This window comes from Nipponia nippon, unplaced genomic scaffold, assembly GCF_047370975.1.
Source record: "Nipponia nippon isolate SJK-2023a ecotype South Korea unplaced genomic scaffold, ASM4737097v1 scaffold_6, whole genome shotgun sequence".
In the NCBI taxonomy this organism is placed as follows: Eukaryota; Metazoa; Chordata; class Aves; order Pelecaniformes; family Threskiornithidae; genus Nipponia; species Nipponia nippon.
Window position 1 is genome coordinate 80,665,240 of NW_028262380.1, and position 17,649 is coordinate 80,682,888.

At 38.2% G+C, this 17,649-nt stretch overlaps 1 protein-coding gene across 9 annotated transcripts in view; it reads right to left on the reverse strand.

Annotated features, from left to right (window-relative positions):
• LARP7 (La ribonucleoprotein 7, transcriptional regulator) overlaps nucleotides 1–17,649 on the reverse strand; it is a 29,293-nt gene that overhangs the window by 10,124 nt on the left and 1,520 nt on the right. For 4 of the 9 annotated variants that reach the window (XR_015699523.1, XM_087735772.1, XM_087735774.1 and 1 more), the window contains exons 2-10: nucleotides 14,128–14,343; nucleotides 12,564–12,664; nucleotides 12,367–12,450; nucleotides 9,012–9,176; nucleotides 8,454–8,562; nucleotides 6,450–6,824; nucleotides 5,295–5,424; nucleotides 2,199–2,356; nucleotides 1,164–1,282 (exon numbers count right to left, since the gene is read on the reverse strand). Coding sequence is in view for 8 of the 9 variants with exons in the window: in XM_087735772.1 (XP_087591898.1) it covers nucleotides 1,164–1,282; nucleotides 2,199–2,356; nucleotides 5,295–5,424; nucleotides 6,450–6,824; nucleotides 8,454–8,562; nucleotides 9,012–9,176; nucleotides 12,367–12,450; nucleotides 12,564–12,664; nucleotides 14,128–14,343 (1,457 nt within the window). In the remaining variant the exon portion in view is untranslated. Of the gene's footprint in view, nucleotides 1–1,163; nucleotides 1,283–2,198; nucleotides 2,357–5,294; nucleotides 5,425–6,449; nucleotides 6,825–8,453; nucleotides 8,563–9,011; nucleotides 9,177–12,366; nucleotides 12,451–12,563; nucleotides 12,665–14,127; nucleotides 14,344–15,888; nucleotides 15,964–17,441; nucleotides 17,570–17,649 lie in introns of those variants that run through there. The other 5 variants (XM_087735778.1, XM_087735779.1, XM_087735777.1 and 2 more) reach the window with 3 other exon arrangements.

Below are 17,649 nucleotides of genomic sequence, written 5' to 3' on the forward strand. Positions count from 1 at the left end.
CTGACAACTACTACATTCTCTCGGTGGCTCCAGCGCTCAGACAACTGCCTACAAATACACCCAGGCAGATAAGACTGATTAAACTGAAACCCTATCCTCAGTTTGTTTTCAGTGAGAGAGACGTCTCTCCTCTCCCTTAGATTTATGCGCACGCTAAACTTCACACTTGCAAGCAGCCAGTGACTTCAAATGGAGTAGTCGGGTATAAAAACGGGTGATTTGATAAGTCATCTCACAACTCGCATTTTGAACCATTGCCCTAAGCGGTCTGAATGTTTATTCCAACCTGAGTTCAAGTTGTCCAAATTCTTTCCAGTTGTTATTCATCCAAAAGTGCAATTTGTGAAAGAAAATGTCCTGTGTCACATTCATAGAAAATTCAGTACCTGGAAAAAGCCTGTTATTTCCTTTGGAAAACCTAATATTTCCATTTCAAAAGGATGCAGCTTAAAACTGCTATTTTCCTTAAGTAGATTATTTCCTTTTAACATGTGTAACCTTCATATCATGACGTGAAATAAAATTTAAGTTATTCTAAACACTTTTTTTAAATTGAGAAAAAAGAGCACTTGCCATAGGAAAAGAAAAAAAAGACAGAAATGGGTGAACGAATTACTGGAGAAGTTCTACTGCTGTCACTCTCGCTGAACTGGAGTTTTTGTAATTGTGAATTTCTTACTGCAAAAAAGGCAATTGTTTTCTCATGCAGAGAGCATTTTCTTGCCCTCAAATTCCTGTTAATGGTAAAACCCCTAATACACGAGTACAGATTTCTTGATCTGAATTGTGCCAGAATGACCGGCACGACGACAAACACACACCGAACACTGCACCCGCCTGGCCTTCAACTTCTCTTTTTAAACTGGAAAGAACTACGCATCCTCTAGAGCATTATTTATTTTTGTCATTCTTTTCACTATAAACTTGACACGGCTTGAAGCACTCTAAAGGCTAATTTTTGCTTCGAAACATCCTCTTTAGCCTACTTTGCCGTTGTGAAGTCCGCCATTCACAGGCACTAGAGAAGAATCTGTACATAGGACTGGCCAAACAAATAAAAAAAAATAAATCAGACTCGTTTAAATGGTATTCCATATTCAAACATTTGGGGGGCTCGGTAAGAGGAAAGGCTAACAGCTACCCTGAGGTTACAAAGGCATTACCTTGATCTGCTTCCTGCCCGGCAGGGGCTCCGTGCTAATGATCTTCACAATTACTCCACTCACGAACTGGGGCCCCATTGTGTTGGCCTTGGCAGGAGGGGCGGAATCTTCACTGGTGGCTGATCAATTTGAAAAGGGCAGGGGGGGGGGGGAAGAAAAAAAGTTTTACATTTATTAGTTTGACCAACTAAAGATGCTATGAAAGCACATAAGCGACGTGATGGACGAAAGAAATGAAACTACGGGCATCAAATACTGCAACTGCAGATTCAGTCTTTTTTTTTAATCTAAGATCAGGACTGTTAAAGTCATTGTGAGTTTAAAAAAAAAAAAAAAGAAAAGAGCTCCAAGAAAAGAGTCTTAGCAAAGTTTTTACAGCCTACAGGGTCTCCTTATAAGAGTCATTTATATTCTATTGATTACAGTTCATAGTTGAACCCTCCGTTCTAGAGTGGTTAAAAATAAGCAGGCAGGCACTGAAATGTCAGTATTGAAGGTAGTGAAGTACAGAGGAACCAGAGCAAAAAGGAGCAATTCTGTCTATGAAAACTGTAGAAATTTAACTAAGAGGGCATAACTACAAAGCTGCTTTTAACCATAAAGCTGATAAAAACCCAACTGCCAGCCATTTTTTGAATGCCTTGCTTAGAGAAATTGTTTTGTAAGTCGCTGCAGTTAGAGTTAAGCCTAAGCAAATCAGGCCCAAGTTACATCATCAAAAAAGCTGATTCTTGATTTACCTCTCTGAGGCTTTTATAATTACAATTACCTAAAATATCCTTAAGTGTAAGAAGTGCTACTGGAATACGCTGAAATTACTCGTTTAGTCTCTACTTATAAAATTCCTTAGTCCAAAATCTACCTACATGAGGGAGGTTTGCTTTTAATAATATTTGGCATTCAGAGAAAGCACCAGCATTATCGAAAACAAAACCATTTTGCAGTGTTTCTGGAGGACCAGTGTCTTAAATCGCTTATGCTTGCGCACTAGCATCATGAAGAAAATAACACAAAGAACATGGCAAACAGGTTTACATTTGTCATTTTCAGGTTGAGGCTTTTTCTGCGCACAAGATTCCGTTTCCATCTCTCCCACAGGCTCAGGTTTGATTTGAGACATGGTTTTCTTTAAGGAAGCCATACTGGCTTTCTGAAGGGCCAAATATTCTTGCTTCAAATCCATCCATTCGGTCCTATAGGCAGCAACACAGCAATAGGATGTCAGTTGCAGACAAGAAAATGATGTTTAGAAACTCGATGATAACTTAAGACAAAACGGTTTACAAATAGCTTAAGCTGACCTTGGTAAGCACGGCAGACCCTCCTTACCATTAGAGATCTCCCTGCACTTAGGTTAAACTAAGCCTTGTCAAGATCGGCATTTTTATGATTTTGCTTTAGCTTTTAATATTCCGGGCAAGTTCGAACAAGATCAACCTACCATTTCAATAGAGTGACTCCCAAATTTGTTTTACAGGTTCAGAAAAACATACAGAACAGCTTGGTGGTAAAATGTTTTCTACTGGACCTAGACAGAGCACAGGCACCAAATTCAGAGTTAATGCAGAGACAGTGAACTCTGAATTCAGGGAATCAGTTCAGTGAACCCGCTCCTGTGTTACTATATTAAGACTCTGTCGTTTATTTTCTAGAAAAATCATTGATGGAAAATCAACAACTGGTTAAACTCACCAAAAACCTACTGAGATAAGAACATTCCTTACTATTCAAATGCATTTTGGTTAAAAAATACCACCACATGGAAGCAATTTATATATTTACATACATTTAACATGGAGATGTTTCTGCAAACAGCTAGAGCTTTGCTCCACAGCAACACAATGCCTATAGTGCCACTGTGAGAACGACTCATTGTTACCCTAATCTGTGCTATCAAACAAGCTGATAGAGGATTTTTAAAGAGGAGGATATCTTGTGGTAATGGTTTTAGCTGTTAACATTGACAACTGTATACTTCAAAAAAGCATCCAGACTCACCCAGGATCATACATTCTCAACAGAGCAAAGACATTAAAATAACAAAAGACCTACGTAATGATTCTTTGAGATAAAAAGGCAACACCATTCCATAGCAAGGTATGGTATAAATACAAGCTCAAGGAGGTGCTTGTTAACTTGACTGGAAGGAAGAGAAGACCATGGGGAATGAGTCAGGCAAGTATTTGCAATGCTTATGCTCTTTTAAAACTTGTTTTTTTACCTCCTTCGCTACAGTTAACCAAAATTTAAAACTCTTTCTCTGTATTTGCTGCAGTAGTGTCAGAATCTCAGTGGAAGAGGACAAGCGTCGTTTAACTACCGTTTTTTGTGGACCCCTTTTACTTTAACATGGAGGTGCTTTCTGTAATTTAAAAAAAGTAAGTGCTTCCATGTTTTAGTAGAGGTGAATCCTGATCGCAATACTGAAATACCATCCAGGATTTTTCTTTTGTCTACACTTCAGTCGTAAGGTTTTTTTTCCGGGGAAAGAAAAATGAAGAATTTTGGCTGTAAGCAGATGAAGGTGTGCTTCTCTAACAGGCACTGAAAGCACAAGTGTTACCGAAAAAGACAAATTTTTCAGTGGTCTGTATATTCAAAAAAAAACTTGAAGCAATTTTTGAATTTTAAAGGACTCCCTTCGCTTTAACATGGAGGTACCTGCTGCCTAAAAAAGTAAGTGCTTCCATGTTTCAGTGGCGGTGGATCCTAACGTTCTTGAGCACGTTTCTAGAAATTGGCTACAGCTCAAAACAGCCTACTTACAGAAATATATGTCTATGGTTTTTATTATTGCATTATCAGAACTCTGTATATACCGTGCCTTTTTGTTTGGTTGGGTTTTTTGTTTTTCTTTTTGTTTTTTTTTTTTGGGGGGGGGGTCAGTTACAATTTAGTCTCCACTTAAGGAACCCCACAACTTAAATGTGGATGTGCTTGCTTTGTCCCTAAATAGTAAGTGCTTCCATGTTTTAGTGATGGTGAATCCTTTTTTCTCACCAGAAAACACTTCCTTCTTCCTAGAAAATATATCGAAACATGTATTTGCAGGCTCTGTGTTAAACATATAAACATAAAGCACAGTTTTGCATCACGGTACAGCACAAGATGGCAAGGACCCCCTCTACTTTAACATGGAGGTACTTGCTGGATGCTTAAAAAGTAAGTGCTTCCATGTTTTAGTTGTGGTGACTCCTAGAGCCCAACAGTTAAAGGCATGAATACTTTTGTGATACTTCTGGAAACTACCGAGGCACCCGGTGTAAATCGGTGATTTGCAGTTACTGTTACAGGCAGAACTTTCCTAGGCAGAACTCAAGTCAGACTTACACTCTGGTATTTGAACCTTTTCAGCTACAGGCTAATACTGTTGCTAATATGCAACTCTGTTGTATAAAAATTGGAATTGCACTTTAGCAATGGTGATGGACTGTCAGACATACGAAGATTTAAATAGTCTGAATTAATGTTTCCAACCTTTGAAATATTTTGTGAAATCACTTGTATATGAGCTTGTTTACAATAAAACTTCAATAAAGCATGCATAACTTGTGACTTTGAAAAAAAAGTTTCCAGAACAACTGCATACTCCAGGAAAACACTTGAAACACTTAACAAGGTACCACACAGCAACAAGACTAACAATGCCTGAGGTTTGGAGAAAGGCAAGAAGTTGGCTAGCCGAAAGCCATCACTGCTGCCTTTTGTACTTAAAAGAAACTAAATGCAAACTTGTACTGCCAAAGAGACCCCCGTGCAGACTGAGATTAAAAGCAAAAGTGTATGTAAAATTTTTGAATTTATTTCATAATTTGAACAAACAAGGCAGCTGAGCCCACCCAGTCTGCGCCTTATCCTGGACTGGAGGTAGTGAATAGTTCAGGAGCAGTAGGGGTGTTCAAATTATGAGAATAAGTTTAAGGCAGTGCCAGCCCACCACCACACAGGCAAAGGAATTGCTCCGCATCAGTACCCAGTAGCGCTGAGGAAAACATTCAAATCAGCTCAGTGAAACCACGGAAAATAGAACGCTCTCGTGCTACAAAAAGGCGATGAAGCAACTAAACAATAAATACCTCCCCATTCACCAGGTACCGTAAGCTAGTCGCATAGATTAGTTCCATAACCTACTTGGAGAGTACTCTGAGTGGAATGACTTCTTCACCCATTTTGTGCCTTTCTTTGTGTTTTTTCTTATGTTTCCTTTTAGATTTTGAAAGGGATGTGTCTTTTTTGTCTTTGTCATCTTCTACAGAAATGTCTGCATTGAAAAAGTCCAAAAGAAAAATGTTTAGTTCTAACATAGACAGATATTTAAAGATGCAGCTATTATATAACAGTGTAATTATTTCTCTGTTACCAAACACTGGGTCTTTGATCCAAATCTGAACAAAAACCCCTTCACAAAAACCAGAGCCTACTACCTATTTCTAGTCCACTTTCTCAATTACCTGAGTTTAGCCTCTCATCGTGGATTCTTGTCAACCCAAATGGGATTTCAATGCTTTCCTTATCTCATGTAAGAAACTGCAATCATCAGCTTTTTCTTTTGTATTTTAACCTTACTTATCTAGATTCTTATACTGTCGCCATTTGCCTAGGCTGACTGTTTAATCCATACTTTACTTCAGTGAAGTTCTATAGATATTAACTTCTTTGTGAACTATTTTTACTTGTGATGAGATTTACCTGCTTCAGTGTTGAAAATTCTTTCCTAGTCTCCATGCAGCTTATCTCCTTGCAATGACTCATTACCAGGTTTAAATTTAACTGCAGGGAACACCACATATTCCTAAACTGACCTTGTTGTGCCTCCACCATGTCAACCGTTTTTCACCTACTGACCCAAGCAGAAAAACCTTTTACCAGTTAAGTTTTCAGTCTTTCAAAGACAGAAATTCAGTGTCTCAATCTTTCACCAGCATTTGAAAGTTTTACTCAGTAAATAATCTTTAATCCACCTAATAAATCTATGAGCCGCCAAAAGTCAGTTCACTAACGCATTCGTATTACACAGATGATTCCAGCCATGTTCTTTGCAACCCCCTTTCCTCACTTGTTACCCTCTAGCATATCAAGATTCCTATTTACTTAACTTAGGCCACTACAAATACGATTTCAATCGCAAAGAACGCGGTTGCTTTAACTCAAGCTTTTCTCCTTATCTAGGCTTGTCCCTCATCACTAAGGCTCCCATTTGTCAGCTCTAAGAGCTACATCTGCCATTTGATTTCATTCATGCATATAAATCATGAAAGTGGTAAAAAGAGATGCACCAAACTTTACCATTGGAATCTTTCGGAGCTTCTGTTGTTTCTTCCTTTACAGGATGAACTTCGTCCTTTTGAGCAGTTTTCTTGACTTTTGGAGTTGATGTCTCACCATCTCCGGAGCTGGTTCTTTTTCTCTTCCCCGGCCTGCTTTCCCAAGGTACCTCTGAGCTTTCCGTTCTGTCCCATTTCCTTTTCTCTCTCTTTGAGGGCGGCCTGTGAGTCTCAGTTCCCTCCATTTCCGAACACTCCGATGAAGTCCTATGTCTTTTTGACTTGGGTACTTGCTCTGTTGTAGCATTCGTGTTGGCTTCCTTTGTCTCTACAGCTGCCTGTACATTGCTCTCTTTCTTGATTTTGGATTTCTTTTTTTTCTTCTTTTTCTTCTCTTCTGCATTAAAACCACAATATTTAAAACTGCCAATGATTACAAACTAGATCAGATTAACTGACCTAAGTAAACAATCATGATGCCGCATGTCATGATAATCTGGGACGTTAAATGACACGCCTGCCTCTGCCATCTCTAACTACAGGAGAGACGCAATACATTCTCCCAAATTTCTTCCTAGGCATTTTAAGCAGAAAAGAAAAAAAACCACACAGATAAGACTCTCAGTCTCACGGAGTGAGAAAGACCTCTGGGTCACAAGGGCAGCTTGATTACAGAATTCCTGAAGTACTTTCAAATTAAAAAGAAGGGAGCTAGACTTCTTCGCTTCTCCTTAACACATGCATGTTTTGCTATGTCACCCCTTACTTGCCTTTGAGAAGAGACACCTTCCTCCTTCCAAGCCGAACAACAAAGACAAGAAAATAAAAAAAAAGACTGCTGATTCCTATTCTTAGAATAAAAGGAGATACTCAGCCCCCCCAATGAATATATCACACTATTTATGTAATGAACAACTATTTGCCTACAAAATTAAAGAATGTTAACTTAACCAATCTGAAAAAAAAAAAGGAATCATTTTATTTTCAATACTGTCTACTTGCTTCAAAGTTAAAATAGGCAGGATGCAGCATGAAGCAGCAGAGAGTATCTTAAGTGAGTTTAAAGCATGGTTTAAAAAGCATGGGGTTTATTTATTTTTTTTTTTCCTAATAGTTACCAGTGTAACGAAAGAATTAGTGGTAACAGTGAGGAACGTAAGATATGATTCATCATCATGAAAAAGATGAAAAAGATGGGAAGATGTCTGAAGTCTGGGAAATTGTATTACATCACCAGAAACAAGGAAAAATGTTTCAGTGATCCAAGTTGCAACATAATCCTGGGATGCTGATTTGTAAGTTATAGTAGATTATGTATTTATGGGAAACATGCTCAACTGTGAATTCAGGATTCTTTTCTCAGCAATATCCTCCAGGTTTTTACGAGTAATTATGAATCACGTGAAGGGGAATTGTAAATATGCTGTAAAAAGTTCATTCTGCTATACAGTGCTCTGTTCAAATAGCAAGAGTTCCAAAGAGGGAAAAAAGGCAAAAATCCACTGTTTTCATAGTTCTCCCACAGGAAGTTTCAGCAGAGAGAAGAATACCACAAGGTTTGCTCTGAAATACGTCAGATGATCACAAACTCATCTGAACAGCACTAACGTTTAAGTACAATTTTGCTCTTACGCCTGTATCTTTCCTTTCAATACTAAAAATTTTAAAAGCAATCCGTGTCAAATTTGTCTTTTGCTAATGCTAAATGCTTAGATAATCATTTATTGTACGGTCTGAAAGCTGCTCTGCCAGCCTAACAATGACTAATGGTGGTAGCTGGCAACCGAGGAAAAAAAGAAATTAAGTTCTTTATCAAGCAGGAAAAACAAAAAGGCAGAAATTGACTATATTTTAGTTTCACACTTTCATTCCTAAGCTTACATTGGCCAACCAACAAACAGCAACATGTAAGTTTTTAAGAAACATGGCATCAGGCTGCAGTAACACAGAAGTTCAAAACTCTCTCTTCAGAAGTCGAGGCACGAAACAGTTTGCTTCTTGATCCCAGTACCTTAATAACACTTACCTACTACACTGCTGTTACTTGTATTCAGCGCAGGAACAGGCTTATTCTTTACTGTTTTGGGGAAAATCCCAGGTTTCCGTGGCGCTTCTTCTGGTGGATTATTCAAAAACTAAAACCAAAATTTAAAATCCACAAACCATTACTAAAAATTACTTCTACATTCTATTTTAAAATTTCAAATCACATTCAAATACAACAAATTAGATATGACCATGCTTGTCTGATGAAACTTAATAGCCATCGTACTGTTGCATGGAGATTTCTATTTCTGTAAGAGATGCCAAGAGCGGCCAAGCAAATTATTCCAAAAAATACCCACTATGCTTCTACTAAGTCTCCAAGTTATTAACAGAATTACACTTTCAAAGAATTGTGGAATTGATTGGAGGTCTGGGGGTAGGAGACAGGAACATAACTCCTGCTAAGTTACGTTTCTCAATTGTGGTATTTTAGGAATTTCTCTAAGATTCAGTAGGTGAACTAGTAAAGACTACACCATCCATATCACAAAGTGCCAATCAGGAAGAATGTTAACAGACCAGAGGCACCGTCACTCACCTCAATAGCTTTCTCTGCTTGCTCTTTAGTTTCAAATTCAACAAAAGCAAATCCCTTTGGATCGCCACTAGTTCTATACCGGGGTATACTGACATAAACTACATTACCACACTTCCCAAACACCCGCTCAATCCAACTGTGATTGACATTTTTGGGTAGCAGCTCCTGGAAAAAAAAAAAAAAAAAAAGAAAGAAAGAAAAAGAAAGGTCACTTTCTCATTACTGTATTACCATTGTATCAGATGGCTTACTAGATCTGCTAATTAAAAAGTTGTCACAACAAAATACATTTAAATTTGATGTGACAACGTTGAGAAACTTGTTTTATTTCAGTGAGTATTCTTGTTGAGAGGTCACAGTATCCAAGTAATAAAAGCAGTGATCTGAAAATGGATCTCTAATCATTCATATACGCATAACAAATACATTATATATTTAGTTTAGATGTTTATCTCCTTCCTGAGACAGATACCAAGACCTCACCTGCAGCTGCATCTTTGCAACATGAAATACCTTTGTGAATTTGAGACCTTTGAGCAAACGTAATTCTGCATTGTCTCAACCCATCCACTGCAAAGCACAAGGATTATTTTTTTTTATTGTTGCTAATCCAGGTATCATAGAAAGAATTCTTGTAGGTCCGTGAAGAGTCACTGCTCAAACTGATAAATTCCTGACGGTAGCTAACATTTTAAAGCTTAGCGGTTAGCACTTGCAGCCTACTTGATCAGAACTTTTAGCCAGCTTCTCGGATGATAAAACTGTCTGACTTTTATTTCTATAAACTCCTTAATATAGAAACACATTTTAGCAGCTTGCAGACATCGCGTCTCAGTTCCTAAACATTTCCCTTCACCAATCAAAGAGAAATCCTGCCATATCGATTTCTAAATAGACTCGACAGAACACTTTAAAATCCTACTCTGAAATTCATGCCTGAACAACAATGGAGAGTCAGCAATACTTAATTTTTTTCATGGCAAGTTACTGCACCAAAAGGTTTTCCTTGTAGGAAAACATTATTTATCACATTCAGGTAGAAAACTATTTTTGCATTAACTTTGCCTGCCTGAGAAAAACATTAGGATTTAGTATAAAGTTGAAAAGCCAGTTACTTGAAGCTTTAAAAATATTCTGGGATGAGTACAAAATAACAGTGGATGTCAAAGTGTAGTTTATGTTAAAGCATATAAAAAAGTCACTAACCGTAAGATTATTTCAGAGGAATTTAATGAACACTTACCCTAAATTAAATAAGATTGTAAAAGATATGAGGTAATGAAGCTACTATTCCTTAAAGAAACGCACCTTTAAGTCTCAATTCTTAGTTCAGAAACAACGCTTTGACTTCTCGCATAAATTCAGCAAACATGCTGCTGCTGGAGACAACCCTTCACAGCGGAGGCTTTAACTGTAACCCTCGTACTAATCCGACAGAAATCTTTCTTTCACCTACTCCAGAATCAAACATGACTTCACCAACACTTTGACTACTTCTGCTCCCCCCCGTTGCTACATACCAGTCACTTAACGTGGCTTAACATTTCTGCAATTGCAGTATGAAGAGCGGATACCTCATACGCTAGTCTTTCAAAAGGAAAACACCCCACCCTTTTTGGTAGCAATACGAGAAGATAACAGGTTCCTACATATTCTCTAAAAAAGATCTCTACGAATTCAGTAACTTACAAAACACGTCAGTTATCTATTTTGGTCTCACAGAAAAGCTTAAAATTAAAAACCATTTAGCTACGTATTTACGCTACGCATAGACTATATAGCTCATCAAATTTGGAATATTTTCCAAAAATGATATAGACAAAGTATTTGAGAAGTTCTAAGCAGTCCCTGTAATCATGTTAAGGAAATACCACGACTGGCACATTGTACTTAAACTAATAACCTTTTCTGGGCTTTTGTTAAAGAAGGTAATGATCCGAGGAATCCAGCTTCTCTTTATCTGGATGGGCCGGCATTTTGGGCATGATTATTATGTATCTGCGTCACAGAAAGCTTGGTGCCTGCTTCAAATTACTAATTCAGCTGCTAACAGCTACAGGTATATACCTAAATTGACAGTAGCCATGAAAAGCTTTCTTTAGAGACAAAGGGAATTCCACACTGGCCTCAATTCTATTTTAAAAATTGCACAGGATTTTAAATAAGTGACAGTTCAATCATCAGATCTCTTTCCATGCTGCCACCTAAGTGGATAAACAACACCCACTGTTCCACTCTGACACATCTGAAATATCATATTGAGATGTGGAGTTTTTCTAGCAGCACAAGCTGTTTTCATTTAAATTAATGAATCATTTCAGTATCAAGGTAGCTACAGGATAGTGTACTATTAGGAGGAATTTTTTGGTGGTTTTTTTTTTGTTCATTTGTTTTAAAAGACCCCTTAAACATAAGACTAGCTCATTTAGGTACATTCTGCCCTTAAAAGAACGATGTTTGTGTCATGGCACTTGCCTCTGATTTTGTAAACAGATTGTACTTTATAAAGCACCCCTGATTATCTTGCAAACTCAACCAGTTCCTGTTTGATAAAACTAATAAAGTTATTATTCTAAAGCTTTGACTACATTAATGTAATTGGTAAATATTTCTTGGCACCAGCCATGCTCCTCTAATGACATTTACTAGAAAAGCTCAGCGAAAGTGGTAATAGCTCCATGAAAGCGCACCTCTTCTTACTAGCAGGTGAAGCAGCTCTTTGCTCAGCATTTAAAATGGTTTAAGCTGGTACAAGAAATCAGCGTACCAAACTAATCCCTTTCTTGCCATGGTCACTGCCAGCGCTCACCTGCCTTTGCTGAATTTATTTCCCTTACGTACACTGCACAAGCAACAGTAACCAGCCACCTGCCCAGTCCCTCCCTGTATTAACAAGAATGTCAATGCGCAGATACGTTTCTGATACAGAAGACATTTACTGCATTAAACTTGTACATTAACCCCACTCTATGGGCCTTAGCATTACCAGGTTAGTACATCTATAATGCATTTCCCTCCCTCACACTGTCCTTTTCTTTTGGAGGGGGGAAAAAAAAACCGAGGCAATCAAATTCTGTTAGCTTTTATACTTAGTGTAAATGTTTCTTGTACTAAAAATCCATGATGTTCTCAAAGAAAATCTACTTTCTAACTCCAGTAAAATTATCTGGATGCTTTATGTTGCTTTTGTCACTTAGTACAGTAAATAATACTATGCAACAAGATTGTCATAGACAACGCACAGTGGGTTTTCAACTCTTAAAGAATTAACAGCAGGAAAGTTTAAAAGAGTTTCCGTAGTCAGAAATAAAGCCCTCTGTCAGACGCGAGGCATATACAACAAGTACAACCTTACCACATAGACTGTGCGACTATCCACATCCTTCGGTTGCTCACCCAGCGGCTGGCGTCTTCTGATTCTAGTTCCTTCTAAATCCAACTAAAAGTAACAAGAAATGAAAAAACGTTTTCCCTAAGATTATTGCCCACTTCAGTACCACTATCATTGTTACTCCAGCGTGAACAAACACAAGAGAGTGAAATATTAAATACCTCTACAACAGATGAACTTTTAACTGCTCGAGCTATCAATTTTCCATCAGTAGTCAATTTTTTCATTTTGTTGAAAGAAACAAGAAGCGATATGTCAACATCTAGGGATAAAAAAGGTGCAAATGGTGAAATCAGGGTCCTTTAGAAAGCATTAGTTATGTGTTCTAACCTGACATTAAGACTCTGCTAGTATGTTTGCAAAATAATCTGCAAGTCATAAGTGCAGTATGTAACCACGCTGCCAAGGATTTACAGAAAATTTTTACCATCAAAACTCAAGTTTCAAGTAAACCTATATTTCATTTTCTTTTGTGCTAACCTTTATCAAAGGAATTTTGTTCTTTTACCTCCCCACTGATAACTATTGTCTTTGAAAAGAAAGGACGAAAACCCCCTTTCTGATGCAGTTTTACAATACAAAAACAATTTGCATTGAAAACGTGCCTCTCCTTCAAGTACTCAATTAAGTGTTTAACCCAGTCTTCCCAACACAAAAGAGCCCCTGCTTGCACTTCAGTTGCAATGAGTCATGCTGCTAAAACCTTGACAGAAAATTATGTAGTATTAGTCTTAATAAAAAAGTTAAAGACATTCAAGCTCTAATATCTCTAGAAAACTTAGAGTAAACTTTATTCCTCTGAAGGCCCTTTTTTTAAAACTGGCTTGAAGTTCAAGATAATTGAGGACTATACCAAGCAGTTAGAAGGCTACACTTCTCACACAATGCAACTGGACTAATGATTTACACTTTAAATAAATACGGACTCCTTAAGAAAATAAAAACCAGTAAACACTTCTGAAAACTGCCTTTTTCTTGTTGTAATGGAAAACAACCACTTCTTTTTACAGACATACCACACTTCTAGTCTAACTTAACTGAACAGTTATAGTGATAGACTGTATTTACCACACATGTGCTGTTTTTCAAAGCAAAAGCTCGCTAGTCACTGCAGCTAATGTGTCATTAATTTCTTCAGAAACTGACAAACAGTTTCAGAACCAAGCTCAATTTCCTACTCTAAGTCAAATCAACCCTGTCAAAAATTGGCTAGAGGAAAGAGACCCCCAGTAGCCCTACATGCAAATACACAATTTCTCACATATCAAACTTGTGCAGAAAACACGAAGGAAAAAAAAAAAGTACCTCTATCTAACTGCAAATGCAAGTGACATTTTAACTTCTGCATATATCTACCCTACAAGTCAAGTACTGTACCTCCTAGGGCAACACAACCCTTGTTTGTTTGCTTATTCTTAAAATTATACAAAATTAAAAAAGGAAAATCGGGTCTCCCGAACAGTCATTTGTACCCTGACAGACACCTCTAACTTACAGCTGGTAGTAAAGGACAGGAAAAGAGAAACACTAAATATGATTTCTAAAAACTAATAGCAGGCTCTGCCCCCTCAGCTGCTAATCCCAATGCTGGTTTCCAGCATGAAACTGCTGCCTTCCCCGGGAGCAGACACGCACCTCTGTAACCGTCAACACAACCCTCAGCAATACAGCGAATAAGAAAGTTAAACGTATCTGTTTACTGAAATATACTGAATAGAAACTTACACCCGTCTCTGGACTTTTCTATTTGTTCTCGGAGAAATCTATCTTTGTGGAGATTAACATCGCCAAACCAGAAATCCACTTGTTTCGCTATATCTGCCAGCACCTGTTTAACCCTTGACCTCTTCTTTTTCTCTCTCTCCTTTTTCTGTTCAGTATTTTCTTCTTCCATCGCTTTGTCTCTTGCGGTTTCAGTCTCCATTCCGGTCATTCTGTCAGCTGAAAGTTAAATAGAACCTTTGAGAAAAACCAAAATATTCTTATTTCAAGGAGTAAACATTCTTGTTTTACCTTACATTAAAAACTTCACGCATCCCCTGTGAGACTACATGCCATTCATTATTTGTAGCATAGAAAAAACCCAAAGCATACAGAAGATGAGGAAAATGAGGTCACACAATAACTGTGCGGTGAAGACTAAGCTGGAACTCACGTCTCATGGCACCTAGTATTGCCCTTTAGCCACGGAGATTCACTGGAGGCAAGCGGGTACCAAACTGCAGGCTTTTCATTTAAAATTTTTACTGTTGTGTCAATCCAGAATGCCTTGTGAACAGTCTGCCCTCCCCATGAGATTTCTAACGGCAGCTTTTGAATTTCAGCAGCAGTCATGGGATTCACGGTTCCAATTGCTTGTGCAAGTTATCAGACAAGCAGCACCATTAAAAAAAAAAAAAAATATATATATCTAAAAGTGAATTCTTTAAAGCACTTGAGCAGGTGACAAAGTGTGTTTTAATAATACATAACTTCCCTGGTACTGAAAAAGCAAGCTACTTGCTAAAGAGAGCCTACAAAAACTATATTGGAAAAGCAGAAAATTGCCCTCCCAATAAACACATTTTCCTAGACCTGGAAAAAAGAGAGAAGTAATTAGTTCTCCACTCCCCATATCTCCCAGTTCAAACCATTAGAAGGGACACACAAAAACCCCAGAGCACTATACACTTCAGAAATTACCCTTCTGTGTAGAAGGCAAAGCAAGAAAAAATAAAAGCTGGATTACATAGAAGACTTCTGAAAAGGCTGGCCAAAGGATCACGCTCAACAGGCGGATATATCGTAAATCCAGTGGCTGCAAACAGGTTACACTGACACATATGACGCAGCTGAAGAGCTCGCTGCAAAAATTTAGGGTAGGGCCTCCAAATGAGAAGCATCTATTAATCCTTATAAATAAATACAACATGAAGATATACTTAGTCGATATTCATGGCAGGTCTGGTAACAGCAAGGTTTGTTTTTAAAAATTGTCCTTCTCATGTCAAAAATGCAAACCACTCACTCTGTCAACCGCCAAGGACGTACCTAAGAGCAGTAATTCAAAATCTTCCAATCCCGCCTTTGAATGCGTTCTAACACGTTCTTACTTGCAAGTCCCTGCGGCGACCACTGCATGCTACACTTAAACAGGCATTTTTCCTTTCTTTGGCTAGGGCTCTTACATCAGCTGTCACTGATTTTAATGGCAAACCAAGTTCTGTCAGAACCTCAGAATCGGGCCCCTAGAAATTAAGGGCTAATTAGAGGGAAGTGACTTCAATATACAGATTTACCTTGAAAAATATAAAACCTTTTTAATGAATCAGTTCATCTTTTTTGTTCACATTTCAATTTGCTGTAGCTAGTCAGTCCTCCTGGAAAACTGCCAGTCACCACAGTACTGCACGTTACTTGAGTAAAACAAAGAGATACTGCCAAAAGCAGACAGCTTTTTGAAAATGAAATTAACACAAAAATTAAAGTAATTAATGTAGCAATCACCATATGAAAGGCTTCTCAGCTCTCTGCCAAGGCATCATAGAAGGAAACGTGAGTACAGTCATCAGAGAGGAAGCCCACCTCTACAACAGGATGACAAAAATGGAAATGGTCTTCAAATTATTGTGCAAATCAGGCTTCCTTAGCCGGATATCAGTTTCTCTCCCTGCTGTGAGCTGACCACTCAAGATAGGGAAAGGTCAGCAATTACCTTGAAAAGATAAGCCAGGTAAAACTCCCAACCGCAGCAGAAGTTGGAGCTCCATTCAAGCCCTTCAGCAAGATATTTATATTAATAATCAGCAGAACAATACACTACTTAGCTGAGGGCTATAGTGAGTTGCACCATTAAAGGTAAAGCATCATTATGGGATACTTTTAGTGGCTGAACAGTATTAAATGACCATACCGACATATAATGAATGTGGGTTACGTACAGCAAAGCTTTATTTCAAGAAGCCACCTAAGCGTTGTGTGCATTTTGAGTCACTCAGCCTTAGGACTTCCTTGCCAGGAGAGAGGTTCTCATTCAAGCTTAAAGAAAAACAGCTGCGAGCTGTGTTCTGGGCTTCCCGCCCCCCCCCCCCCCCCCCCTTGTGCTACTTGCTTTAGAAATGAAGCTTTGAGAAAATGACTTTGGAGGAGCTCAGAAATACAGAATCAGAGCAAATGTCAGCTATGAATCTATAATTAGAATCCATATGCAATCTTACATTTAGTAGTGAAATACCCACACCTGAGACAACACTAGATTAAAACTCAGGATTTAAGAAAATACTGTTTATAAGTAAGCATGTCAGTAACTCATAGCACTCGCTTTCTGGGTTGGTACTCTCTTCATTCGCAATTACGCTTGCACACCTCAACTCCTCAGTGAAAGCTGCAACGCCAAGGTACAAGATAGTCGGTGTTTTAGACTTGCCAACTCTTGCCCTGCCACCCGACAGCTGCAAGCACTATTCTGATAAACAACTAAAATCAGAAGAAAGCAAAAGCAGCGTCAAAATTTCACTCTGTTAAAGCAAAACAGCTGCCACCCCTTATCTTTCCTCAAATGAAATAAAAGCACAGTGTCTCTATGGGTGAGAGTGAAACCAGGAAAAGGAGGGACAATTAATCAGGGGTAGGGACCTTAGAGAAAGCAAAGATAATGTAAATCAAAATAACACAGGTACGCATAAATGTATAGTAACTTATCTATACGCTTCACAAGGCAAACGTTAAACGTGTCGGTGCTGACCTGTACGCAGCCAAGTTCCAAACCCAACTTCTATTATTATAAAGATCTAGGAAAACATACTCAAATTTAATTGTAACCCAGGGTCTGGAAGAAACAGGGTTCTAGTTATAAAATATTCTTTCTTCTTTTATATTAAGCATTGATGCAAATGCTTGCTTGCTTTGGGCACTTTAAATAGCAACATGGGGCAAGAGGGGACAGGAGGAAGAATCTTTCAAGATCCTTTTTATACGATGAAAATGTTTCTATATAGTCAATGGCAACACTTTCCTCTTCCGGACATTTACGCGAAAATAAATGCAAGCGTTCAGCAAACCTGAAACTACTTTCAAAGAGGCATTCTGTAATCCACCTTGGGTATTCTTACTCCAATACACACACAGGCAGAGCTGCAGCAGTTTAAGTTCCCATCCTGCCTTGTAACTTCGCTCTACGGAAACCAAGCTAAGAAAGGACAGAAATTATTACATGGGGACCAGCACAGTTTTCCTCATAACCTAAAAACCCGCGTGCTCACAAGCAGA